This window comes from Giraffa tippelskirchi, chromosome 2 (assembly GCF_054371585.1).
Source record: "Giraffa tippelskirchi isolate mGirTip1 chromosome 2, T2T-mGirTip1v1.2.pri, whole genome shotgun sequence".
Classification (NCBI taxonomy): domain Eukaryota; kingdom Metazoa; phylum Chordata; class Mammalia; order Artiodactyla; family Giraffidae; genus Giraffa; species Giraffa tippelskirchi.
In genome coordinates, this window is record NC_137276.1 from 235050653 (window position 1) to 235078503 (window position 27851).

The 27851-nt window shown below is 45.6% G+C and overlaps 1 protein-coding gene across 50 annotated transcripts in view; it reads right to left on the minus strand.

The window, feature by feature from the left end:
- TBC1D5 (TBC1 domain family member 5) overlaps positions 1-27851 on the minus strand; it is a 589150-nt gene that overhangs the window by 56268 nt on the left and 505031 nt on the right. For 49 of the 50 annotated variants that reach the window (XM_081573339.1, XM_081573355.1, XM_081573315.1 and 46 more), the window contains one exon: positions 19429-19676. In XM_081573339.1, the coding sequence (XP_081429465.1) occupies positions 19429-19676 (248 nt within the window). Of the gene's footprint in view, positions 1-14434; positions 14501-19428; positions 19677-27851 lie in introns of all 50 variants that reach the window. The other variant, XM_081573314.1, reaches the window with a different exon arrangement.

Consider the following 27851-nt stretch of genomic DNA (forward strand, 5'->3'; position numbering starts at 1 on the left):
GTGCCGTAGTTTGAGCATTCTTTGGCAGTGCCTTTCTTTGGGATTGGAACAAAAACCGACCTTTTCCAGTCCTGGGGCCACTGCTGAGTTTTCCAAATTTGCTGGCATATTGAGCGCAGCACTTTCACAGCGTCATCTTTCAGGATTTGAAATAGCTCAACTGGAATTCCATCACCTCCACTAGCTTTGTTCGTAGTGATGCTTTCTAAGGCCCACTTGACTTTACATTCCAGGATGAGTGTCTCTAGGTGAGTGATCACACCATCGTGATTATCTGGGTCATGAAAATCTTTTTTGTACAGCTCTTCTGTGTATTCTTGCCACCTCTTCTTAATATCTTCTGCTTCTGTTAGGTCCATACTATTTCTGTCCTTTATTGAGCCCATCTTTGCATGAAATGTTCCCTTGGTATCTCTCATTTTCTTGAAGAGATCTCTAGTCTTTCCCATTCTGTTGTTTTCCTCTATTTCTTTGCATTGATTGCTGAGGAAGGCTTTTTTATCTCTCCTTGCTATTCTTTGGATATAGACGGACAGCACTCAAGCGCAGCGGAGAGGAGGTACCCGTGTCAGAGGTCAGGGGCTTCCCTGATGGCTGAGCTGGTAAAGAATATGCCTGCAACGCAGGAGACCTGAGTTCGATCCCTGGGTTGGGAAGATCCCCTGGAGAAGGGAAAGGCTACCCACTCCAGTATTCTGGCCTGGAGAAGTCCATGGACTGTATACTCCATGGGGTTGCAAAGAGTGAATGCTGACATTCTAGGAATCAGCGAACTAAGATGGACTGCATTTGATTCAGGTCATACCTGAATGGTCTAGAGGTTTTCCCTACCTTCTTCAATTTAAGTCTGAATTTGGCAATAAGCAGTTCATGATCTGAGCCACAGTCAGCTCCCAGATTTGTTTTTGCTGACTGCATAGAGCTTCTCCATCTTTGGCTGCAAAGAATATAATGAATCTGATTTCGGTGTTGACCATCTGGTGATGTCCATGTGTAGAGTGTTTTCTTATGTTGTTGGGAGAGGGTGTTTGCTATGACCAGTGCGTTCTCTTGGCAAAACTCTATTAGCCTCTGCCCTGCTTCATTCTGTACTCCAAGGCCAAATTTGCCTGTTACTCCAGGTGTTTCTTGACTTCTGACTTTTGCATTCCAGTCCCTTATAATGAAAAGGACAACTTTTTTGGGAGTTAGTTCTAAACTAAGCCATGCCGTGTGGGGCCACCCAAGACAGATGGGTCATGGTGGAGAGATCTGACAGAATGTGGCCCACTGGAGAAGGGAATGGCAAAGCACTTCAGTATTCTTGCCTTGAGAACCCCATGAACAGTATGAAAAGGCGAAAAGATAAGACACTGAAAGAGGAACTCCCCAGGTCAGTAGGTGCTACTGGAGATCAGTGGAGAAATAACTTCACAAAGAATGAAGGGATGGAGCCAAAGCAAAAACAATACCCAGTTGTGGATGTGACTGGTGATGGAAATACAGTCCGATGCTGTGAAGAGCAATATTGCATAGGAACCTGGAGTGTTAGGTCCATGAATCAAGGCAAATTGGAAGTAGTCAAACAGGAGATGGCAAGAGTGAATGTTGACATTGTAGGAATCAGCAAACTAAGATGGACTGGAATGGGTCCATCTTAGTGGTTGAGAAGAGCCACCCCACGTTTTGATTACTGTCTGAAAATAAGGTAGGGGGTATCTCTATCTGTCAGGCATTTATAATATAAAAGTAAAGTTACATCAAAGCTGTTGGGAAAAATTTCCATTTATAAGAGATTACAAACACTATCTTTAAGGGACTAGACCTGATAGACAGAGTGCCTGATGAACTATGGACAGAGGTTCATGACATTGTACAGGAGACAGGGATCAAGAAAATCCCCATGGAAAAGAAATGCAAAAAACCAAAATGGCTGTCTGAGGAGGCCTGACAGATAGCTGGGAAGAGAAGAGAAGCGAAAAGCAAAGGAGAAAAGGAAAGATATTCTCATCTGAATGCAGAGTTCCAAAGAATAGCAAGGAGAGATAAGAAAGCCTTCCTCAGCGATCAGTGCAAACAAATAGAGGAAAACAACAGATTGGGAAAGACTAGAGACCTCTTCAAGAAAATTAGAGATACCAAAGGAACATTTCATGCAAAGATGGGCTCGATAAAGGACAGAAATGGTATGGACCTAACAGAAGCAGAAGATATTAAGAAGAGGTGGCAAGAATACACAGAAGAACTGTACAAAAAAGATCTTCACGACCCAGATAATCACGATGGTGTGATCACTCACCTAGAGCCAGACATCCTGGAATGTGAAGTCAAGTGGGCCTTAGAAAGCATCACTACGAACAAAGCTAGTGGAGCTGATTGAATTCCAGTTGAGCTATTTCAAATCCTCAAAGGTGATGCTGTGAAAGTGCTGCACTCAATATGCCAGCTAATTTGGAAAACTCAGCAGTGGCCACAGGACTGGAAGAGGTCAGTCTTTGTTCCAATCCCAAAGAAAGGCAATGCCAAAGAATGCTCAAACTACCTCACAATTGCACTCATCTCACATGCTAGTAAAGTAATGCTCAAAATTCTCCAAGCCAGGTTTCGGCAATACGTGAACCGTGAACTTCCAGATGTTCAAACTGGTTTTAGAAAAGGCAGAGGAAGCAGAGATCAAATTGCCAATATCCGCTGGATCATCGAAAAAGCAAGAGAGTTCCAGAAAAACATCTATTTCTGCTTTATTGACTATGCCAAAGCCTTTGACTGTGTGGATCACAATAAACTGTGGAAAATTCTGAAAGAGATGGGAATACAAGACCACCTGACCTGCCTCTTGAGAAACCTGTATGCAGGTCAGGAAGCAACAGTTAGAACTGGACATGGAACAACAGACTGGTTCCAAATAGGAAAAGGAGTACGTCAAGGCTGTATATTGTCACCCTGCTTATTTAACTTATATGCAGAGTACATCATGAGAAACGCTGGGCTGGAAGAAACACAAGCTGGAATCAAGATTGCCGGGAGAAATATCAATAACCTCAGCTATGCAGATGACACCACCCTTACGGCAGAAAGTGAAGAACTAAAGAGCCTCTTGATGAAGGTGAAAGAGGAGAGTGAAAAAGTTGGCTTAAAGCTCAACGTTCAGAAAACTAAGATCATGACATCTGGTCCCATCACTTCATGGGAAATAGATGGGGAAACAGTGGAAACAGTGTCAGACTTTATTTTTTTGGGCTCCAAAATCACTGCTGATGGTGATTGCAGCCGTGAAATTAAAAGACGCTTACTCCTTGGAAGGAAGGTTATGGCCAGCCTTGATAGCGTATTTAAAAGCAGAGACATTACTTTGCCAACAAAAGTACATCTAGTCAAGGCTATGGTTTTTCCAGTGGTCATGTATGGATGTGAGAGTTGGACGGTGAAGAAAGCTGAGCACCGAGTTGGATGGTGAAGAAAGCTGAGCGCCGAAGAATTGATGCTTTTGAACTGTGGTGTTGGAGAAGACTCTTGAGAGTCCCTTGGACTGCAAGGAGATCCAATCAATCCATCCTAAAAGAGATCAATCCTGGGTGTTCACTGGAAGGTCTGATGTTGAAGCTGAAACTCCAATACATTGGCCACCTCATGCGAAGGGTTGACTCATTAGAAAAGACCCTAATGCTGGGTAGGATTGGGGGCAGAAGGAGAAGGGGATGACAGAGGATGAGATGGTTGGATGGCATAACCGACTCGATGGACATGGGTTTGGGTGGACTCTGGGAGTTGGTGATGGACAGAGAGGCCTGGTGTGCTGCAGTTCATGGGGTTGCAGAGAGTCGGACACGACTGAGCAACTGAACTGAACTGAACTGAACAAACACTATTGGGCTTCCCAGGTGGTGCAGTGTTAAAGAACCAGTCTGCCAATACAGGATAGATGCAAGGGTGGCAGGTTGAACCCCTGGGTTGGGAAGATACCCTGGAGTAGGAAATGGCAATCCACTACAGTATTCTTGCCTGGAAAATTCCATTGATAGAGGAGCCTGGCAGCTACAGTCCACGGGGTGGCAAAGAGTCAGATATGACTGAGAGTGTGTGCGTGCAAACACAGACACACACACACAAACATTATCAAGGAAAAAAATCTTAAGAAGTGATCCCTAATATAGAAATCAACTGTTTCCATGTTGAAATTATAATAAAATCAAGAAAACTCGGATTCTAAATATTATCCGTGCTATAGCCATGTACCATTCCTGAACCTTTACTATATGCATACTTCCCTAGTCTGTCGACCCAAGAAGAAATCAGAAAATTCAAACACACCTCAGAAAGTGATGTTTACAAAATCTGAGTCCATGCACATGTATGGACCTTTACACATTATATCATTTGATCCTAATGACATTATGAGAAAATTGAGGCTTACAGAGTTTAATTAACTCTATGTCCAGGAAACAGTGTTTAAATATATAGCTAGCAGTCTCATACAATTTGTCCAAACTTAAAGACTAAACCAACACGTTATTGCATTTCTGTATCAGAGAGGGTGACTCTAAGGACCCATTCGATTTGGGGAGTAGCTGAGGCCTATCTACTCAGTTGTTAGGATATATACACATTTTGAAATGCTTTTTCCTGGAAACACAAACGGATGGTCAGGTCTCCTGTGTTCAATTAGAGTGCTCCTGCTGATTTTACAGACCGGGCTTCAGGAAGGGCAGGGGCTGTGGCTGTCACCGCTTCCCCTGTTGGGTGGTACGTGGAGGGGCGACAGGCAGCCTCTGCTGATGTTCCGTGTGGAAGACCTGCAGGGGCCTGACTGCATCGCTGCTGCTCAACGGAAACAGCATGCGGGCCACATGTGCCATTTTAATTTTCTAGTATCCATAGCTAAACACTAAAGACAAGCAAAATTAATTTAAATAATTATTTTCCTTAACCAAACATATCCAAACTATGGTCATTCCAACACGTCATCAAAATAAAACAACTGAGATATTTCATACTCATTTGTTCAAACTAAGTCTTGCAGCATACGTTCAGGTGCTCCAAGGCCCCCTGTAGCTGGCAGATACCACACTGGACAGCACAGGTGTAATCCATTTAACATTCTAACTTTCCAAAATTTTTAACATGTAGACTGCTATATAAAATAACCATCATAACAAAATAAGCTAATGACACATCTAGGCAAAGTCTTTTGAATACCTGCTTTAACAAATCAGCTTATCAGTCATTTACTGTGTGGGAATATGTGTCCAGTTATCCAGTCCAGAGAGAATTAGAAAGCTCTGCTCTCCATGAGTTTCTTGTGTAGCTTTTATTCTGCCTGGCTAACTATCTCTTCAGAGATGACATTAAGTCAGCTCTTTCCAGAATTCATCTCAGAATGATCAAATTCCAAACTGGTGGTAGTATTAATCAAGTACTATGTAGCGTGTATCGCATATAAAAACCATGTACTAAAATATATTTGTCCCCTGTTACAGAGACTGGCTAACATTTGTGTGCCCTGTGAGAACGAAAACATTTAGACCTTAAGAAGCTGGAGTCTCCAGCACGTGAGACAGAAGAAAGGGCCGTCAGCCTCTCCGTCCTTCCCAGGCCTAGCACACAGGCTCCGGACAACGTTGGGCAGACGGATGAGACGTTTCTACAGCCAGGCCTCACCGGGCAGCTCCTAGGCCAAGGACCAACAGGCCTGTAGCCCATAAGCTGCACAGCGTCCTAACTGACAGGTGCGACCTCACCACGTCCGGGGACACCAGGACCTGAGGCTCACGCCTGGAGACACACTGTTCAGCACGCGGAACTGGGCCAGACACCCACGGGACTGAGGCACTGTTTGTCTCAGAGGCCAACAGACAGCGCCTGGCTGAAAAGAACTGCTCTGCCGACAGCACGCCCCTCCCGGGAACAGCTGCACCCGGGGCTTGTCTGGGCCGACAGAGGCCGGGGCTGGTCCCCCGTCTCATGACGGCCTCTGAGCGCTGCCCTGGCCTCAGGGGTCTCAGCAGCAACGGCAAGGAGGTCCCCCTCCTGCAGCTCAAGGCTGCTTCTTTGACTCCTCATGGGTTGAGGGAGCTCCTTAGGGGACTCCCCCAAAAGCGTCCTATGAAGGTCTTGGAAGTCCTGACCCAGAACGGCTGTTTATAATCATACAGTAAGTCACTCTTGAATATACTAAATATTCTCAAGCCAGAGCAGTCATGCACAGTCTTTCCTTTGTAAGCAAACGTCGGGGAACAAGCCCTTTGCGGGCTGACCATAGGAAATGTGTCTAGAAAGTCTGCCAGCCCCGAGGATGTGGGGATGGCCACAGGCGCTCGTAAGCAGATCCTTAAACACCAGTTCGGGAGACGAGGCCTTGTACACACACCGACTAACCTATAGCCCCACCAACGAAAGCAGTACCCATGGAAGCACAGGCAGCCGAGTGGGGACTCCGGAAGCGCAGAGGAGGGACCATCCCGTCTCGGGCCATTGGAGCGGGACCCCGTCTGAAGGTGGGGGTGGTGGCTCAGGGAGGGTCACTTTCTGCAGGACACAGTATTTCCTCGATGAGACAAAGCCTGACCGGCCCCTCGGGGCTCCCTGCCGTCCACGGGGCACGGGAGGAGCACTGGCAGCAGCGCGAGCAGCACAGGAAGAGTCCAGCAGGGCGGCTCTCCCGACGGGGCTCACTGGCCGTCCGGGGGAGGAGGGCCGCACACACACTCTCTTCAGAAGCTGCCGGCTCCCGCAGTGTGGGCTCTGCCCTCCCCGCTCACCCGGCTCCGGGGGCGGGGGCGCGGGCGGGGTGAGGACAGGCCGCTGGGCCCAGCAGAGCACGTGTCCTCAGGCAGAGGCCTGGCCGCTCGGCTCAGCAGCCCTGGGGGGACTGCAGGCTGGAGGCAGGGACCTGGGTTGAGGGCGACCAGAGCTGGGCTGGATGAGGCGCCTCCTGCACTGGCCCCGTGAGAGATCAGAGGGCTTCAGCTAAAGCTGGGGCGGTCCTGGTCGACGCAAGAGAGACATGCCAAGCAGAATCCCTCAGATCCACACCTGCTGAGCCGGACACAGCTGGGTCCAGTCTGACTTAGCTGCTGTCTAGCTGTGGGGCCCTCAAGTCCCTGAGCCTCCACAGGCCACAGGCCTCCTCCCTGGGGAGGCGACCCCTTCACACATGCTGGGTGCCCACGGTGGACACGTGGAAAGGGCTCAGTGTGGCCCGAGCATGTGCGATGGACTGAGGTCACGCAGACCATCCGCAGCATGCCAGGCACCCCAGGCCCAGTGCAGGCGGGCACGGGCTGCCCTCCAGCCTCAGGCCTGGAGTGCTCTCCTGGATGGGCCATGGGCCACTCTGCTCGGGGGGCGCTCACAGACCTGGGGCACTCACAGACCTGGGGCGCTCTCCTGGACGGGCCACGGGCCGCCCTGCTCAGGGTGGGGGGGCACCCACAGACCTGGGGCGCTCTCCTGGACGGGCCACGGGCCACCCTGCTTGGGGGGAGCTCACAGACCTGGGGCGCTCTCCTGGATGGGCCACAGGCCACCCTGCTCAGGGTAGGGGGCACCCACAGGCCTGGGGCACTCACAGATCTGGGGCACCCACAGACCTGGGGCGCTCACCTGGATGAGCCATGGGCTGCCCGGCTTGGGGTGGGGGGGTGCTCACAGACCTGGGGCACTCACAGACCTGGGGCGCTCCTGGATGGGCCACAGGCCGCCCTGCTTCGAGGGCGCTCACAGACCTGGGGTGCTCTCCTGGACGGGCCACGGGCCACCCTGCTTGGGGTGGGGGGCACCCACAGACCTGGGGTGCTCTCCTGGACAGGCCATAGGTTGCCCTCCAGCCTCAGACCTGGGGCACTCACAGACCTGGGGCGCTCTCCTGGACGGGCCACGGGCCACCCTGCTTGGGGTGGGGGGCACCCACAGACCTGGGGTGCTCTCTTGGACAGGCCACGGGCCGCCCTGCTCAGGGTGGGGGGCACCCACAGACCTGGGGTGCTCTCCTGGACAGGCCATAGGCTGCCCTCCAGCCTCACACCTGGGCTAACGGGCTCCAAGCGCAGGCCACTCTGAAATGTTCAATAAACGTTCTGGGTCCCACGGGCTATGTGTCGATGGACCTGATCTGTCAAGAGCCGAGTTCACTGAAGGAGCTTCACCGGCATCAGTGGGGACCCCGATCACAGGCTGGCCGGAGAGAGAAGAGGAGGGAGGGGAGGAACGTGAAGCTCCTACGATGCCCATGCGTGATATTCTCGTGACCTTTCTCTCAGTAAACTCAACAGGAAACAAGGACACGCGATGAGCGGTATTCCTACACTGCCGGGCGGAGCCCCATACACCTGAGACCAGCTGGGGGTCTGGACACAGGACCCCCACAGGCAACACATTCAGGGGGCTGGGAATTCTCGGGGCTGCTGCTGGGAGGCCTGGCTCAGAGGAACGGGAAGGGCAAGGCCTCCAGGAAGCCCAGCACTACGGTCACAGAAAGGGGGTCGTCTGGATGTCACACGGTGACCCTGGAGAAGACAGGACGCAACTGGTCCCCGCCTGGTGACACAGTACAACCTCACAGACCTGAGTGACAGACAGCGAGAGGGCTCTGGTCTGCTCCTTAGAAACATACAGATTGGTGCCGCAAGAGGGCAAAGGACCTGCAGTGCCTGCAACCAACCCGGTTCTAGCCTGGCCAGAGACGTCAGGCACCGTCTCCTCCAGGGCTGGCATGCAAAAGTGCAAATGTGGGGTTTCAGACCATCAGGAGACTTTATTAAGACAAGACAGAGGTGTGGAGCTGTTTCCTTCATACAGCTGACTCTGACAACCACAGAGGTGCTTGAGGAAGGCAGATAACGACCCCACCACCATAACCGCCCCCGAGCAGGCAGCACCCTCCAGTCCTGGCGATGGACAGGTTTGGGGGTACCGCCCCCACCACCCCTGAAGCAGCCGACCTTTCTCTCTCTTTACAGATGAGATGTTAAGCAGCCTCTGTGGGGCATCCAGCAAGGCAGTCACTGAGGCCGGATTCCAACCCAGGCCTGACTCCAGAGCCCATGCTGAGCAAAGATTCATCGTCCTGCTCCCCTAGAAAGGGCTGCAGTAAATGCAACTTCAAATGAAAGAAATGTGGAATGAGGTCTTTTGATGGCAAAGGGCTAATACTGACCTTGTTCTCTATCCAAAAACAACTCATTCATTCAACGTCTTTTGGAGTAAGTGTTCCCGAAAAAGAGGCGTGTTCTAGGTAATTGATGAGTCTCTTTAATTTGTTTTACATGTTCTGTATTCCTCTGTCTTCTTAAAGCGATCATTTAGAAGTCAATGGAACTACTTGTTCTGCCTCAGGACTATCATTTTTCAGCAACACACAGACAGACGGATACATGGCCATCTCCCAGGACAGCCTTTAGGCTCTGCAGTCCTCCCTGCAGGTAGGAGCAGGCTCTCGGCCCTGTCGCGCTATGTCCTGCCTGAATTGATCCGACCTCCCTCCGCTTTGTCCCACCCGTTTGCTGCTGGTCACCTGCACTGCACAGATTCCGCTTTCACCTTGAGGGTCCACAGTGACGTCATCCCCAGACACGAGCTGTTATCACATTAACGTGGGGTATGTGTTACTCATTACTTTAAAATCTTTGTTCTTTCTCCTGGAAGGAATTATAAGAAACTTAACAATGGATGCTGCTGCTAAGTCGCTTCAGTCGTGTCCGACTCTGTGCGACCCCACAGACGGCAGCCCACCAGGCTCCTTCATCTCTGGGATTCTCCAGGCAAGCATATTGGAGTGGGTTGCCATTTCCTTCTCCAGTGCATGAAAGTGAAAAGTGAAAGTGAAGTCGCTCACTCGTGTCTGACTCTTTGCGACCCCATGGGCTGCAGCCTACCAGGCTCCTCCGTCCATGGGGTTTCCCAGGCAAGAGTACTGGAGTGGGGTGCCACTGCCTTCTCCGTTAACAATGGATACCTGTAGTGAAATGGGCTGGCAAAAAGAAGTGGGAGGAGAAAAAGGAGCTTTTTTTAGTTTGTTTTCCCCCTTTAGTTAACTGGGATTATCTAATGTTACATGCACTTTAGTTTCACATGAACAGTGGTTAACTGGGAAGGGAGAATTTTTATCCTTTTCAACCTTTTTTTTATTAAGCAAACAAATCCCTATGCTCATAGCAGCACTATTTACAACAGCCCAGACATGGAAACAACCTAAAATGTCCATCCACGGATGAATGGATCAAGAAGATGTGATGCATACACACAGAGGAGTATGCCAGACAGCCACAACAGGGTGACCACTCACCCAGAGCCAGACATCCTGGAGTGCGAACTCAGGGGGGCCTTAGGAAGCATCACACGAACAAAGCTAGTGGAGGGAATGGAATTCCAGCTGAGCTATTTCAAATCCTCAAAGATGATGCTGTGAAAGTGCTGCACTCAATATGCCAGCAAATTTGGAAAACTCAGCAGTGGCCACAGGACTGGAAAAGGTCAGTTTTCATTCTAATCCCAAAGAAAGGCAATGCCAATTCTTTTCCCAAAGAAAAGAATGTTCAAACTACCACACAACAGCATTCATCTCACACGTTAGCAAAGTAATGCTCAAAATTCTCCAAGCCAGGCTTCAACAGTATGTGAACTTCTGGATGTTCAACTAGAGTTAGAAAAGCCAGAGAAAACCAGAGTTCAAATTGCCAACATCTGTTGGACCATAAAAAAAGCAAGCGAGTTCCAGAAAAACGTCTACTTCTGCTTTATTGACTAAGCCAAAGGCTTTGACTGTGTAGATCACAACAAACTGTGGAAAATTCTGAAAGAGATGGGAATACCAGACCACCTGACCTGTGTCCTGAGCAATCTGTATGCAGGTCAAGAAGAACAGTTAAAACTGGATAAGGAACCACAGACTGGTTCCAAATTGGGAAAGGAGTATGTCAAGACTGTATATTGTCACCCTGCTTATTTAACTTATATGCAGAGTACATCATGAGAAATGCAAGGCTGGATGAAGCACAAGCTGGAATCAAGATTGCCAGGAGAAATATCAATAACCTCAGATATGCAGATGACACCACCCTTATGGCCGAAAGCAAAGAGGAACTGAAGAGCCTTTTGATGTAGGTGCAAGAGGAGAGTGAAAAGGCTGGCTTAAAACTCAGCATTCAAAAAACTAAGATGGTGGCATCTGCTGTAAAAGGAATGAAATAATGCCGTTTGCTGCAACATGGATAGACCCACAGATTATCCAACTAAGCAAACTAAGTCAGAAATAAAAAGACAAACATCATATGACATTGCTTATATGTGGCATCACAAATATGACACAAAGGAAGTTATCTACGGCACAGATACAGAGAGCGAGCCTGTGGGTGCCAGGGCTGGGCTGCAGGGGGGAAGGGCTGCGAGTCTGGGAGGAGCAGATGCAAACCGCCATCCACAGGATGGGTAGACCAGGTCCTACCATACAGCACAGGGAACTGTATTCAATACGCTGTGATAAGCCACAATGGAAAAGGAGAAAACAACCTGATAATATGCATAATGATACCTATGCATAGACACTTCCGTACATTCACTCATATCATATCCGCAACATGAATATACACACACAAACACAAACTTTAAAAATGCCTGTGGCAATAACTGAAGAAATCTAAATTTCTTTCCTAAGGGGCCATTATATGATAAATTTACATACTGCAGTTGTTGGAAATTCTAAATTTCCTTTGGAAGTAATGTCTATGTATTTACGTGTGTCTGTGTCCCTATACTTTAAGTTTATGAATTAATAATTCCTAAGCATCTCTCAAAAAAAGTTTCCGCGGGCATATCTGCTATTTCTAAAGATAATTTTGAAGAAAACTCTGAGTTAAGTTGACAAAAGAATGAACTCTCCTGTCACATATCTTTTATGACTGCAACCTATACTGAGAAAAATAAAATGGATCTTTCCAACAATTTTCCAAAAATTATTTAATGGCCTAAATTGTGAGATCTCACTTTATATTTGTAATTTTCTTCAAAAAATTAAAACCCATATAATTATTGTGTGTTAAAAGGCAAAGATGCAGATATAAAACCTCATGAGAAGAAAAGACTACCTATAACCAAAGAATTATTGCAAATATTGATATTTGCTTAATTTCTTGAAATCTGCTCCACCGCTCTGAAAAAAAACACCTAGGAAAGTCTACATGATATTTTATCTCCCTGAAATGAAAAGTGTATCTATTCTTGTGGGTCTGGCACCTCTGATGAGCTTCTCCAACTTCTGGTATTACTGAGCCTCAGGAATCTCTCCAACAGAGATTGTTAGAGAGCTTTCTGCCGCCACTATTTTGGGTCACTACTACCTCACCTTGCTCTCTGACACTCTGCAGGAAGTGTGCTTTGGAGGGGCCTCTCCAAACCTGGGCAGGGCTTCCCCCGCTGTCCACCGCAGGTGAGAGCTGTTCACCTGGCCTCATGTCTCACTAAACCACTGGACTCTTTCCTGTGAGACAGATACAGTCCTGTTGGGCAGGGCATACAGGGCAATCTGGAACAGGGGCTCAGGAAAAGAGCTGGTTCTTGACCATGTGGACTTGCCTGAGTCATCTGAGGTACTAGCGATGCCCATGCAGCCTGGAGAAGTGGGAGGGAAGGTCAAGGGACCAGTGAAAACAGAGCTTGGCACACTGCAGGCATTCAACAAGTACGTGCTGAGTGAGTGAGTGAGATGACTACTTCTCTAATGCAAGTTATCTCACAAAACGCTGCAATCTCCTTCTTTAAGAATCTGTTTAAAAAGTGACACTGTTCACGTGTATACTGGAAAACATGGGTTGAGCTGGAGCGTAGCAGCAGAAGTCAGAACAGGAAGCCAGCCTTTAGCTTTCTCTTTCCACACAGGTACAAACCCATCAGGCTTTCGTAGCCAGAGATGCACTCTGCAGCAAACTAACTGTGTGATAACAGAACTCTTGTTCAACAGCTGCCTGGGGCAACTCCCTGGCAGTGCAGTGGTCAGGACTTCATGCTTTCACTGCTGTGGGCCCAGGTTCAATCCCTGGTCAAGAAACTAAGATCCTACAAGTTGTGTGGTGCAGCCAAAAACAAACAAACAAACAAAAAACACACAACAAAGTTGCTTGGGGGGCGGGGCTCAGATTTTACTTTTAAGGAAACAAATTTAAGTCCTGTGAATTCTCACCAGGTTGGAAAATCACATCAACATTCATGTAAGTGCCGTAACTGACAAAGGGAAAGAGAAATCACTAATCCGCCTCTTGTACTGGCTATGCCACAGCACCCCTTTATTATTTAGGTCACTTAACAAAGTAAATGGCACTTTCACAGACTCTCAGACCTTGAAAAGCCCTAAAGGTCAGCTGGTTCAATTACCAGAACACAGCCAGAAACCCTACCAGGGAAACGCAGAACTATATACAGAAGCAAGATCACACCCCTCTGTCCCACAGTATGTTTGTTTAACACATTAAGTCAACACACCACTCATCTCCTAACCACGACATATTATTTTCTGTTAAGCTATTACAAAGTACAGATATTATGGAGACATGTCATTATTAGAACAGCAGTTTAATACTAGCAGCATGACTATACTGTGTGGATATTTTAAATTAAGGAAGACATTATATGAATTTCTATTAATACTGTCCTCTTTTTAGTCTGAATTTGAATGGAGGATTCTTCAAGTTAGTCTAGGCTTCCATTTAATATAGAATTTCTCTCTACAGAATATTTTAAAAGATTATGTAATAAAAGATAAATGCAGCAACTTTAAATATTTATGTTTCTAAATTCCATAGGAGGTGCTGAATATGGATTACTATTGTTTTGTATTTCTTAAATAAACTTTTTATAGATTTTGGACACACGGTTATGATATTTAAATATTGGCTTTTTATTTTAAATCATTGCCAATTACTCTACATAGAGATTTGTCACGCTGAATTCTAGTTCTGTTAAAATGACTCATAATACAAAGCCTGTACTTAGAAACAAATTTCGAAATCAAGTTGTAATTCTTCTTTGTAAAATATAATAAGTACTTCTGGCTAATACATACAATAATAAGCAGATACACAGCATCTAAGATGTCTAACCTCAGAACTAATTTGTCAAATCCTATCACAGAGCACCTACGCAACTGAAAAACACCTCAGCATGAACTGTCAATTAAAATGTGGTGTTAAAAGAACCACAAAATCTAGAGTGCCATATATTGCAAGGAAAGAGACTGGTACAAACTCAATTAAAACACAAAAACCAGATTGTAGTCCGATTTGGTGTTAGCACGGTATGGCACGTGAGGGGACTTTTTGTCCTAAACAACAGTGCCACTCAGCGGTTGAACAATGGAGTGAACTGATAAACGGCATGAATGGAGGGTGGCAAAAAGGAAAATGGAGTTTGGGAGGAGGCGATGAGAGACTGCAGGCAAAGAGATACTGCGTTGCCATGGTAACTGTACCTGGGAGGTCAGTTAGGGTCTGGACAGGAACCGAAACCTGAGCATTGCTTCCTGTAACTACATCGCCTGGATTTCATAAGAAAAAATAATTAGATTTCATAAAGAGGAAAAAAATTAGCTTTTCTTTCATATTTAATGCTATAATACTTTTACCTATTAACCTAATTACTAAAAGTACAATGAATTAAACTATAACACAATCTTAGAAAAATTAATATAAAGTATTTCTTAAAGGAATTAATTTTTAAAGTGTTTCCTTAAAAGTGTTTGTGCCTGTTTTTCTTGAGGAAAAAAAAAGTTTCTACAGGTCTAAAGTACAGGAAACTAGCCATCAATGGATAGTGCTGAGCAGATTTCACTGTCCTACAAATAACAGCATGATTTTATATTTTCTTATTTAAAAAATTCTTTATCCAAAAGTATGTATTTAATTAAGAAGTAGAGATATTCCTTTGAAATTGATTTCCTCCTGTAACAGACAAAATTTATTTTTAACGAAACTTGAAACCAATTTCTTCAGTGATAAGATAAAGACCTAAACAAGTTCTGATTTCATACTAAGTACTGAAAAGATTTCATAAGTTACCACATGCACTTATAAATGTCAACATGTAAAAATAAATCTGTGAACTGCATACCCTTTAAACTTGATATACTTACTATAGGCAAGATTTCATTTACAAATTGGACCTGTAGTAAATGCTTAAAATAAAGAAGTGCTCAAACTCAAAACACATACCAAGGAAAAGAGGGATAAGGGAGTGCATTTTCAAAACACAGGAGAGGAAGGAAAAGGAAATGGTGCGAAGCCCTTGAGGTGCAGGACCACTGAGAAGCAAGATTTTCTTGGGTCTTTGACTTCCTTCCTGGATGACAAAGTTCACCATGAAGTACAGTCACTGTCAACCAAATCCTCTCCTGGACAGGTCAGCATCTGAAGCCTTACACTATTTTGAGATTAACAAGCTGAAAAACAAGCCTTCTTAAAAGGCACCACATTTTCTATGTATGATAACACATAATTAACAGATCTGCTTTCCCTGTAGCTCCCACACAACAGCAAACAAAAAAAAAAATCAATTTTTGAATTATATAACAACCTTCAGTGCCTTGACCACTTGCTACAATGATGATTTACAGCACAGACAGCTCATCTAGAAATTACTGGGTTGTAATTAGACCATTCCTATCAATTAACAGTACATGCATTTATATTCTCCCATAGCTGAAATAAAATCTATAAACAGGTTACATACTCCAAATAACTGATAAACAACTTTTAGTGGAACTTCCCAGGTCCTGAATTTTCCAAATACAGTTAACTCTCTATTCACTGATAAACAGTGTGTCTCATTTTCTGTACATTTGAAGATTTTCAAGTTTACGCTTGCTACTCATTTTACTCTGCAGCTTCTGGATCACCTATTAATGTATATTTAGAGACTGAAGCTAATTTTAATATTGATGTCACCTGGAAAATGTTGGAGGCCCATCTGTGCTCCCTCCTTCCTTCAGGACCCCACCCCCAACACAGATACCAAGGGCAGAATGCACTTCAAGCAACAGATACTTGAACGCTGGCTTTCCCGTAGAACTCTTCCTCTATACGAGCAGAGATCATCAAGAGCTAACTAACCTAGGAAAGCCATAAGGACTTTTATCTGCGTAAACAACCGCTTTTCCAAACAACCTTTGAATGGTCCTACAGAGCGCACTAACAAGGCGTTAAGCACACGGCTGCTCTGAGACAGTCAGAAGCCCTATTCCAGCCGAGTCTGGGGAAGGAGTCAGCTCTGAGACAGTCAGAAGCCCTATTCCAGCCGAGTCTGGGGAAGGAGTCAGCTCTGAGACAGTCAGAAGCCCTATTCCAGCCGAGTCTGGGGAAGGAGTCAGCTCTGAGACAGTCAGAAGCCCTATTCCAGCCGAGTCTGGGGAAGGAGTCAGCTCTGAGACAGTCAGAAGCCCTATTCCAGCCGAGTCTGGGGAAGGAGTCAGCTCTGAGACAGTCAGAAGCCCTATTCCAGCAGAGTCTGGGGAAGGAGTCAGCTCTGAGACAGTCAGAAGCCCTATTCCAGCAGAGTCTGGGGAAGGAGTCAGCTCTGAGACAGTCAGAAGCCCTATTCCAGCAGAGTCTGGGGAAGGAGTCAGCTCTGAGACAGTCAGAAGCCCTATTCCAGCCGAGTCTGGGGAAGGAGTCAGCTCTGAGACAGTCAGAAGCCCTATTCCAGCCGAGTCTGGGGAAGGAGTCAGCTCTGAGACAGTCAGAAGCCCTATTCCAGCCGAGTCTGGGGAAGGAGTCAGCTCTGAGACAGTCAGAAGCCCTATTCCAGCCGAGTCTGGGGAAGGAGTCAGCTCTGAGACAGTCAGAAGCCCTATTCCAGCCGAGTCTGGGGAAGGAGTCAGCTCTGAGACAGTCAGAAGCCCTATTCCAGCCGAGTCTGGGGAAGGAGTCAGCGCTGAGACAGTCAGAAGCCCTATTCCAGCCGAGTCTGGGGAAGGAGTCAGCTCTGAGACAGTCAGAAGCCCTATTCCAGCCGAGTCTGGGGAAGGAGTCAGCGCTGAGACAGTCAGAAGCCCTATTCCAGCCGAGTCTGGGGAAGGAGTCAGCGCTGCGCTCACTCCCTGCCGGGGCCAGGGGACACACCTGCAGGGCATCAGGGGCCGCAGGACACGGTGGGAAACGCCAGCAGAAAGAACCGACGCTGGAGGAGAGTTCACAAGCACACCTTTCACCTAAGGAACCGCAGGTTTTTAGAGCTGGCATGCTCCCCAGGGGGCAGTTCAAACCCCTTATTTCCGGGTGAGGAAAAGGGTCAGAAAGTTTCAGGATTCTGCCCGTGGTTCACCTGAGAGCGAGCGAAGCATCAACCTAACCCTCGCTTCTTCGCCTTTTGGTCTATTGTACTAAAACCTTTATTCAGGGAGGGGCACTGACAGACCGAGTCATCCTTATTGTGAAGGCAGAGAAGCTTTCTGTAGGTTGACGTGAGAAGAATAAACCAGAAACAAAAAGAAGAGTTGCCAAACAAGACCACTTCCGTTTCGCGCAGGGATCGGTTAGGAAATGCCCGAGCGATGCTCCTGTTCCAAATGCTTTGCTTAAGTGCTCTGCTGTTTCCTTATAACTGGGGACTTAGTTTTCATCAATTGTTCACTCCTCATGTACTTCCTTTCTCACTCACTGTGATATTAATACTTGACATTTCCTTAGAGACACAACTTTATATTTCTATAGTCATTTGGCTTGGTTCCTCAGAAAATTTAAGCTACGGCATTAAGAGATTCTCTGACTCATTTGCCTGCCATCAGTTAGAATTACTACTGACTATGGCTTGTTATCAAAGCAATATTGAAATCATATTTGTTTAGAACAATAAAACAGTACAATTAAGAAATATATAAAATAACATTCATTTCCATCCTGGAAGTGGGCATGTCTCCTGGCATTAAAATACATTTACAATATGTTAAGGATTTGAAGTCTCCTTTTCTTTAAATCATGTGTGATAGCTCTACATTAAAAAGAGAAGAATGTAATAATATTAAAAGATGTGCCTATGTAAGGTAAATGGAATATTCTAATAGAAATTGAAATAGCAATTATATAAAGTCTAGTACTTCATATAGGCAACGATAGATAAATGTAACTAATGGACGAACACACACCCATTATTGAAAAACATACACTTTGTTTTCTGTCCTTGGCATATAGGGTCCATTTAACTTAAGTTTACCAGTTTAAATACCAGTAATTAAAAATTCTGATAACGTTGGATGCAATCGTCTTAAACAGAGTATATGGAACATGGGTTAATATTTAACAATTCAGTATATTATTGTTATTGTAAATACTGAATGTTGGGTACTGAAATTGGCTATGATCCAGGGATTCCTTTAAGAAGTGGATGAGGCAGGGGTCAGGAGGGTATCTGCTCCGACACTAAATGGCCACAGACCCCAGGCTTTGTGAGACCTCAGGACTGATTTCTGTAGATTTTCTGCCGTCATGTTAGTATCTCGTGCTTTCGGAGTACAGACAGCAGAACCTCACAGCTAAAAATAAATGTAACTGGGTATGAGTCGGGTTCCTTGATTCACACATCTTTGGAGGTAAGTGGCAAATGTGAGAATCAGGTTCTGGGCAGGAACCCGCAAGGCTCTCTTACGAACACAATGAGGGGGGTGAAGTGCTGGGAAGCCCCTAAAGTGGAGGGGCGCCTCCCTGAGCCCTGGCGGCAGCAGACCGCGGACACAGCCCCGGTGGAGGGGCGTCTCCCCGAGCCCCGGCGGCAGCAGACCGCGGACACAGCCCCAGTGGAGGGGCGCCTCCCAGCGGCAGGAGACCGCGGACACAGCCCCGGTGGAGGGGCGCCTCCCAGCAGAGGGGCGCCTCCCCGAGCCCCGGAGGCAGGAGACCGCGGACACAGCCCCGGTGGAGGGGCGCCTCCCAGCGGCAGGAGACCGCGGACACAGCCCCGGAGCCGTGCTCTCCGCTTGCCCCAGTGCGAGGACGCAGACACGGACCCTGGCTGCCCGAGGCATCCTGTCTGCCCCTTCCCCATTCGGGGCTCCGCTTTGTGCTCCTCGATGGTACAGCAGCTGGGAGAGGGAGGCAAGCCTGGTGACTTGCCTCCTCTGAACCAACCGCAGGGGTGAAACCTGTGACCGGCAGAGCTCAGGGTCCCAGGCCCGCCCCTTGCCAAGCTCTCCTAGCCAGGGGCGTCACTACACAGGTCGGCGGAGACCTCGGTCTACAGGCCTCAAGTTCTCTGCTGTGATGGTTCACGCCACGCTCTGTGGGCGTCACCACGACTCAGATGCAAGCACACTGAGGCAGAAATGTTAAATTACCTCATAAAAAGTTCTTAAGAACAGTATAGTATCTGAAATTCCCCCTTAAAAAGAATCTAACAGATGTTTTACAGTTAAGATTTGCATTAATTCTTCGTCCTCGAATTCAGGTGAGGAAGCCGCAGGTCCTAGGAGTCCCCTACCTTTGTTCAGCTGCACGGGCATGCTCTCCGACTTCATCAGCCTCTGCTGCTGCTGCAGCGCGTGCCTGGGGGCCTCCGCCAAGGCCCTGGCGGGAGCCGCGGCCGGGGAGGGCGCGCCGCCGCTGCCTGCTGCCGCGGGGCCGCCTGCACCGCCCGGGGCCACCGCGGGGGAAATCAGCTTCCTTCCAAAATTAATCAGGCTGTTCGAGACCTTATTGATATTTAGGGGCGCGCCTTTGGCATTGGTCCTGTAAAAAAAATAGGTGGAGACATTATTTACATTAGAGAACAACTCTATTTCACATATTCTGTTGATACAAAGATATAGCTTACAAGCTTTGAGAAGGGCCATTTACGAGATCGGGTACACAAAGTGAGGTATGGAAACTTAAAAGTGATCACAGAACAATCCAATTGCAAGATTTTTGAGGATGTGGCTTATGGAATTTTTTTTTTTTTTTTTTTACTTTTCATTCCTTTATTCAACAGGGCCTAACAGTGCCAACACTACAACTGTCTAAAACACAGCTCCCCTCCTGAAGAGTCCAGGCATCAAGTACATTCGTTACACTATCGTGGAAGCAGGTGCGTGAGGGAAGCCTGAGGTGCGGGCTCTGAAGGGGCGGTCAGGGCTGGGCAAGCCCGGGGTAGCCGCAGAGGGGAGTGGGGGTGAGAATAGGTCTCCCCCAAGGTGGCGTTTCAGCTGATTTTGAAACAGAAGCGTCTCGGACAGCCGTGCGGCCAGCTCACAGCAGACCATCACCCGGCGGCCCTGAGCCCCGAGGCTGCCCTCCCCCGCCGCCCCGCCTCCACACCCCCTTCCCTTTCCCGACACGGCACGTTCTCCACGTCTGCCCAGTGGAATCCAATGTCCGGGAGACAAGGACGTGGTCTCTCTCCATCCCGCCCTTTTCAGCACACACTAGTGTTCTACCAAGGCTTCTTAAAAGGCAGAAGGACGCTTCTCACCTGGGGTGCGGCCGCGGCTCGCCGCCCACAGGCGGGGCCCCACCGCCGGAACCTCTGGACACCGCTCCTCCCAGACCGCCCGCCCCCATCTCGGCATTCTCCCCTTTCTGCAGCGTCTTCCTGTGAGCACACCGCCGTGGTGCGTGTGCACTCGTGCGCACACCTTTGCAGCCCTTCTCCTTTGACGCTCACTCCTTCCTGGTCTCGCCCTCCTCACAGACTGTCTCAGGGAGCGTTCTGTGCTGTGGTCCCCTGCTCTCAGCCCACCCCTGAGGTCAGACCGCGCTGCAGAGCCCGAGGTCCACCCTCCACCCCCGCTCACACAGGCCTCTCTTGGAGATGGGGGCTTGCCAGCGCCAATGCTCAGCCTGGCAGAGAGAGGACACCAAGTCAACATGTGTTAAAATGAAGGATTACTTCCCAAATGAGTCACCAGCTTTAAGTATCTCAGGGCTATTATCCGGAAGACCAGTTAGATTATTTCACTTGTTGGAAGTTGTGCATGTCAATATCACTTTGCAGTCCCATCATTAGCAGAACCTTATTTTCTCACATTTAGCTTTGTTTTCACAAAAGTAGGAAACAGAAAATCAAATCTGAGAGATCCACTTGTTATGATTTTTAGTCACCTTAAATTTTGCCATCATTTCCTTTTCTCAGACCTACCTGGCAGCACATACATGGTAATTCTCCTACGTTTTATGTGACAGCTGTATCCTTGCCATTACTAGCTGCTGTTCAGTCACTGAGTGGTGTCTGACTCTTTGTGACCCTTTGACCGCAGCACGCCAGGCTTCCCTGTCCTTTACTGTCTCCCAGAGTTTGCTTGAACTCATGTCTACTGAGCTCGCGATGGACCATCTCATCCTCTGTCACCGCCTTCTCCTCCTGCCCTGCCCTCAATCTTTCCCAGCATCAGGGTCTTGTAGATAGAGCTCTCAATAGAGCGAAAAAATTGTAAAGAACAATATTACATAGGAACCTGGAATGTTAGGTCCATGAATCAAGGTAAATTGGAAGTGGTCAAACAGGAGACGGCAAGAGGGAACATCAACATTTTATGAATTAGTGAACTAAAATGGACTGGGATGGCTGAATTTACTCAGATGACCATTACATCTACTACTGTGGGCAGGAATCCCTTAGAAGAAATGGAATAGCCACCATAGTCAACAAAAGAGTCTGAAATGCAGTACATGGATGCAGTCTCAAAAACGACAGAATGATCTCTGTTTGTTTCCAAGGCAAACCATTCAATACCACAGTAATCCAAGTCTATGCCCCAACCAGTAATGCTGAAGAAGCTGAAGTTGAACTGTTCTATGAAGACCTACAAGACCTTCTAGAACTAACACCCGAAAAAGATGTCCTTTTCATTATAGGGGACTGGGATGCAAAAGTAGGGAGTCAGGAAACACCTGGCGTAACAGGCAAATTTGGCCTTGGAGGACAGAACGAAGCAGGGCAAAGGCTAACAGAGTTCTGTCAAGAAAACGCACTGGTCATAGCAAACACTCTCTTCCAACAACACAACAGAAGACTCTACACATGGACATCACCAGATGGTCAACACCGAAATCAGACTGATTATATTCTTTGCAGCCAAGATGGAGAAGCTCTATACAGTCAGCAAAAAGAAGACCGGGAGCTGACTATGGCTCAGATCATGAACTCCTTATTGCCAAATTCAGACTTAAATTGAAGAAAGTAGCAAAAACCACTAGACCATTCAGGTATGACCTAAATTGAGAAATAGATTTAAGGGACTAGATCTGATAGACAGAGTGCCTGAAGAACTATGGACGGAGGTTCATGACACTGTATAGGAGGCAGGGATCAAGACCATTCCCATGAAAAAGAAATGCAAAAAGGCAAAATGGTTGTCCAAGGAGGCCTTACAAATAGCTGAGAAAAGAAGGGAAGCTAAAGGCAAAGGAGAAAAGAAAAGATACACCCATTTGAATGCAGAGTTCCACAGACTAGCAAGGAGAGATAAGAAGTCTTCCTCAGTGATCAGTGCAAAGAAATAAAGGAAAACAATAGAATGGGAAAGACTAGAGATCTCTTCAAGAAAATTAGAGATACCAAGGGAACATTTCATGCAAAGATGGGCACAATGAAGGACAGAAATGGTACAGACCTAACAGAAGCAGAAGATATTAAGAAGAGGTGGCAACAATACACAGAAGAACTATACAAAAAAGATCTTCACAACCCAGATAATCATGATGGTGTGATCACTCACCTAGAGCCAGACATCCTGGAATGTGAAGTCAAGTGGGCCTTACGAACCAATGCATCACTACAAACAAAGCCAGTGGAGGCGACGGAATTCCAGTTGAGCTATTTGAAATCGTAAAAGACGATGCTGTGAAAGTGCTGCACTCAATATGCCAGCAAAAGTGGAAAGCTCAGCAGTAGCTACAGGACCGGAAAAGGTCAATTTGCATTCCAATCGCAAAGAAAGGCAATGCCAAAGAATGCTTAAACTACCGCACAATTGCACTCATCTCACATACTAGCAAAGTAAAGCTCAAAATTTTCCGAGCCAGGCTTCAACAGTGTGTGAACTGTGAACTTCCAGATGTCCAAGCTGGATTTAGAAAAGGCAGAGGAACCAGAGATCGTATTGCCAATATCCACTGGATCATCGAAAAAGCAACGGAGTTCCAGAAAAATCATCTATTTCTGCTTTATTGACTATGCCAAAGCCTTTGATTGTGTAGATCACAACAAACTTTGGAAAATTCTTAGAGACCGGAATACCAGATCACCTTACCTGCCTCCTGAGGAATCTGTATGCAGGTCAAGAAGCAACAGTTAAAACTGGACATGGAACAACAGACTGGTTCCAAATTGGGAAAGGAGTCCATCAAGGCTGTACATTGTCACCCTGCTTATTTAACTTCTATGCAGAGTACATCATGAGAAACGCTGGGCTGGATGAAGTACAAGCTAGAATCAAGATGACACTACTCTTTTGGCAGAAAGCACAGAAGAATTAAACAGCCTCCTGATGAAGGTGAAAGAGGAGAGTGAAAAACTTGGCTTAAAACTCAACATTCAGAAAACTAAGATCATGGCATCCAGTCTATTCACTTCATGGCAAATAGATGGGGAAACAATGGAAACAGTGAGAGACTTTATTTTTGGGGGTTCCAAAATCACTGCAGATGGTGATTGCAGCCATGAAATTAAAAGATGTTTGCTCCTTGGAAGAAAAGCAATTACCAACCTAGACAGCACATTAAAAAGCAGGATATTACTTTGCCAAAAAATGTCAGTTTAATCAAAGCTATGGTTTTTCCAGTAGTCATGTATGGATGTGAGAGTTGGACTATAAAGAAAGCTGAGCACTGAAGAATTGATGCTTTTGAACTGTGGTGTTGCAGAAGACTCTTCAGAGTCCCTTGGGCTGCAAGAAGATCCAACCAGTCCATCCTAAAGGAAATCAGTTCTGGGTGTTCACTGGAAGGACTGATGCTGAAACTGAAACTCCAATACTTTGGCCACCTGATGGGAAGAGTTGACTCACTGGACAAGACCTTGATGCTGGGAAAGATTGAAGGTGGGAGGAGAAGGGGATGAGATGATTGTATGGCATCACCGAGTCAATGGACATGAGTTTGAGTAAGCTCCCGGAGTTGATTATGGACAGGGAGTCAACTGAGCGACTGAACTGACTAGACAGATCTCTGAACAGATAAACTAGACCGAGTTCTAAGCCATAACGGACCCCGAGTCCCAGAAGACAGAGCAGAGAGCTCAGTGTTTCTTCTGTCCACACGCCGTCTCCAACGACTCTAGCTGACATTACAGGCCAGGTATGGGGGGCTGGAATTCAGCTTTATAAAAGAAAGAGCTATTCATTTATAACACAATTCAATGTGAAAACAATCCTTTTCCCAATGGCTTATTTTACGTTATTTCATCTTTAATATCAGCTTCTCTGGTGCCTCAGAGGGTAAAGCATCTGCCTGCAACGCAGGAGATCTGGGTTTGATCCCTGGGTGGGGAAGATCCCCTGGAGAAGGAAATGGCAACCCACTCCAGGATTCTTGCCCGGAAAACCCCATGGATGAAGGAGTCTGGTAGGCTACAGTCCATGGGGTTGCAGAGAGTCGGACACAACTGAGCGACTTCACTTTCACCTTTAAAGAAATGAGCTACTTAATGTCCTTCCAAAAATTGTTGAAAATAATGTTTCCTAAAAGAGATAACAATATATAGTGATGACGCACTACTTGTAATTTTCAGCTGCTTCCTAAGGAAGTAGAGCCTTTTGACTGACAGACATTACAGCTTAGCAACAGGGAAGGCAGTCAGTACATGTTTATTGAGAAAAAGAACGAGCGACATGTAAAGAAGTCATAAATTATGGAGTCAGAAGGCATTCACCTCTGGCACTACATTGTACTTAGCAGCCGTGTGCAGTCCCTCTCTCTTCTCTGGTAGTGGAAAGAAGAGCTATTATGATATTGAAGTTCCACTGCATTTTAGTTTCACTTGTCTGCAAGTCGAGATTCATAATTCACAGATATGAAGAAGTTATAATGTTGTTACCCTTTTTTATAAACAAAAATGTACTAGTCGAATTCCCATATTGCCAGTTCTAAAATTTATATGTTGATAAAAGTACTAAGAAACTGCTAGCGCATTATCAAGAGACTATGGTTAATGCATCTTCATTACTACTAATAACCAGGAAAAACATATAGATCAAGCTCATGCTGAGCAATTTTTCATCTGAATAGCTCTGAATAGGGGATGAGCACTGTTATCCTTTTTTGTATAGTTTTTGTTTTTAACCAATTTCCCCTCATCCAGTACCCAGAGCTTCTAGAAGAGTGTTTTATTTTGAAAACAACTATTGAAGGTGACTCCGTATTTTCAGATGGAAACAATCTTAACCAAGGTACTTCTAGAGCAAGCATGCTAAGCACTTTGTCCATTGATTGTGTTTCAGGCGTGACAATGTTTATGGGAAAGTTAGCTAAGACAGAGCTTCAATATTAGCAGTAGCCTTCTTCCCAAGATGTACTAAGCAATCTGCAATAAGCACTACTGGCTATTAAATCACATGTGCTAAATGAATCAAAATTAATGCAGCTGTCAAGAGAGCTGATGGACAGTGAGGACTGGACTAGACTGGAATAAAGATAAGACTAAGAGGGCTTTGGAGTTAACAAGACAGTTAATATCAAATCTAATGAGTGGCTAGTTCTATGTAATTTCAGTACTGTTGTTCACTACACACTATAATTAAAAATAGTACCATGTAGAAGCAACTGCTTCAAAACTGATCCAAGAACTTTCTTTTGGCAGAAGCTTCTTCAACAGGTTCAATCAGTAGCAACAGAGGCATTTTCTGGAGGATCCACGAATCCCTCAAAACACCTGCACCAGAATCGGACCTGGCTTCACTGTGGGGCCCCTTTTGTCCAGTTTCTGGAACTCTGGAAATGGTGACTTTTGCTGCCTCTTTTTACCAACTTGATCTCTTGCAGCCTGGCTTTGTAATCTGCATTTCTTTTACTGAAAGAGCTTCTAGGTTCTCCAATGCCTTTTTACTACCAGGATCATGAGCTTTTCTCATTAACCTTCTAAAAGTCTTCCAAAGCTTTTTAGTTTTAAAAGTACTGTTTCTGTAAAAATTCTTCACAACCTTTCCTTCCTGGTATCCAAATCTTGATACCACCCTGATTTATTTCCTTCCTACCTAGATGTTTATTTTTTAAGTCTAATATTAAGTATCTAATATTTGTTTATCTAACTCCTTTTGTAATAAAATTTTGTTAGATGCTTGCTTATATTTTTGTCAAAAGAATGAGTTTTAAACTGATTTTTAATTATTTTCATCTATGTCCCCAAAGGATGAATGCTTGGTTCATCCATTTAGTCATTCATTTTTCTCTTTTTCCTAATAAAAGCATTTAAAGCTATATATTTGCATCTGATTAAAGCAACAGCATCACAGATTTTCCTTCAATTTTAAATAGTCTGTTGATTCGATTGTTATTTAGATATATTTAAAACTGTAGCCAGTTGGGTTTGTTTTGTTTATTACTCATTTTGTTCTGTTAAATGAAAACAGAAACAAATATCTGAATAATGGAAAGAAGGAAATACTCTGATTTTTTCAAAAGAATTGTGGAAACTAAACTGTTAAATAAACTAGTTTATACAAATATTTTTACTAATTACTTGGAAGTGGTTGAATTTATTATAAGCAGCCAGTCTGGTTCACTAAAAAAAAGTTGTTCTAAGAAAACTTTATTTCTTAAGATCAGTGGAACTAAAAGCTGTTTCTTTGGGGAAACTGAAAAAAAACTGATAAACCTTTAGCCAGACTCCTCCAGAAAAAAAGGGAGAGGACTCAAGTCAATAAAACTAGAAATGAAAAGGGAGAAGTTACAATTGTTACCACAGAAATACAAAGGATCATAAGAGACTATTACAAGCAACTGCATACCAATCAAATGGACAACTTGGAAGAAATGGACAAACATTTAGAAAGGTAAAATCTTTCAAGACTGAACCAGGAAGAAACAGAAAATATGAACAGACCAATCGCAAGTAATGAAATTGAAACTGTGATTAAAAATCTTTCATCAAATAGAAGTCTAAAACCAGATGGCTTCACAGGTGAATTCTATCAAACATTTAGAGAAAAGCTAACATCATTCTTTTCAAACTCTTCCAAAATTGCAGGGAGAGGAACACTTCCAAGCTCATTCTATGAGGCCACCATCACCATAATACTAAAACCAGACAAAGATATCACAAAAATAGAAAATGACAGGCCAGTATCACTGATGAATATAGATGCAAAAATCCTCAACAAAATACCAGCACACAGAACCCAACTACACATTAAGAGGATCATACACCATGATCAAATAGGGTTTATCCCAGCGATGCAAGTATTTTTCAATGTATGCAAATCAATCAATATAATAATACACCATATTAACAAACTGAAGAATAAAGGCCATATGATCACCTCAATAGATTCAGAAACAGCTTTTGGCAAATTTAAACACTGATTTATGATAAAAACTCTCCAGAAAGCAGGCATAGAGGGAACCTACCTCAACACAATAAAGGCCATAAACCACAAACCCACAGCAAACATCCTTCTCCATGGTGGCAAACTGAAAGCGTTTCCTCTGAGACAAGACTGTCCACTCTCGCCACGACTATTCGACACTGCTCTGGAAGTCCTCGCCACAGAAATCAGAGAAGAAAAGGAAACAAAGAGAATTCATATTGGAAAAGAAGAAGCAAAACTGTCACTGTCTGCAGATGACATGATACTATACACAGAAAACCCTAAACTTGCCACCAGAAAACTACTGGAGTTAAACAATGACTCTGGTAAGGTCACAGGATACGAAATGAATGCACAGAAATCTCTTGCATTCCTAGACACTGACAATGAAAGATCTGAAAGA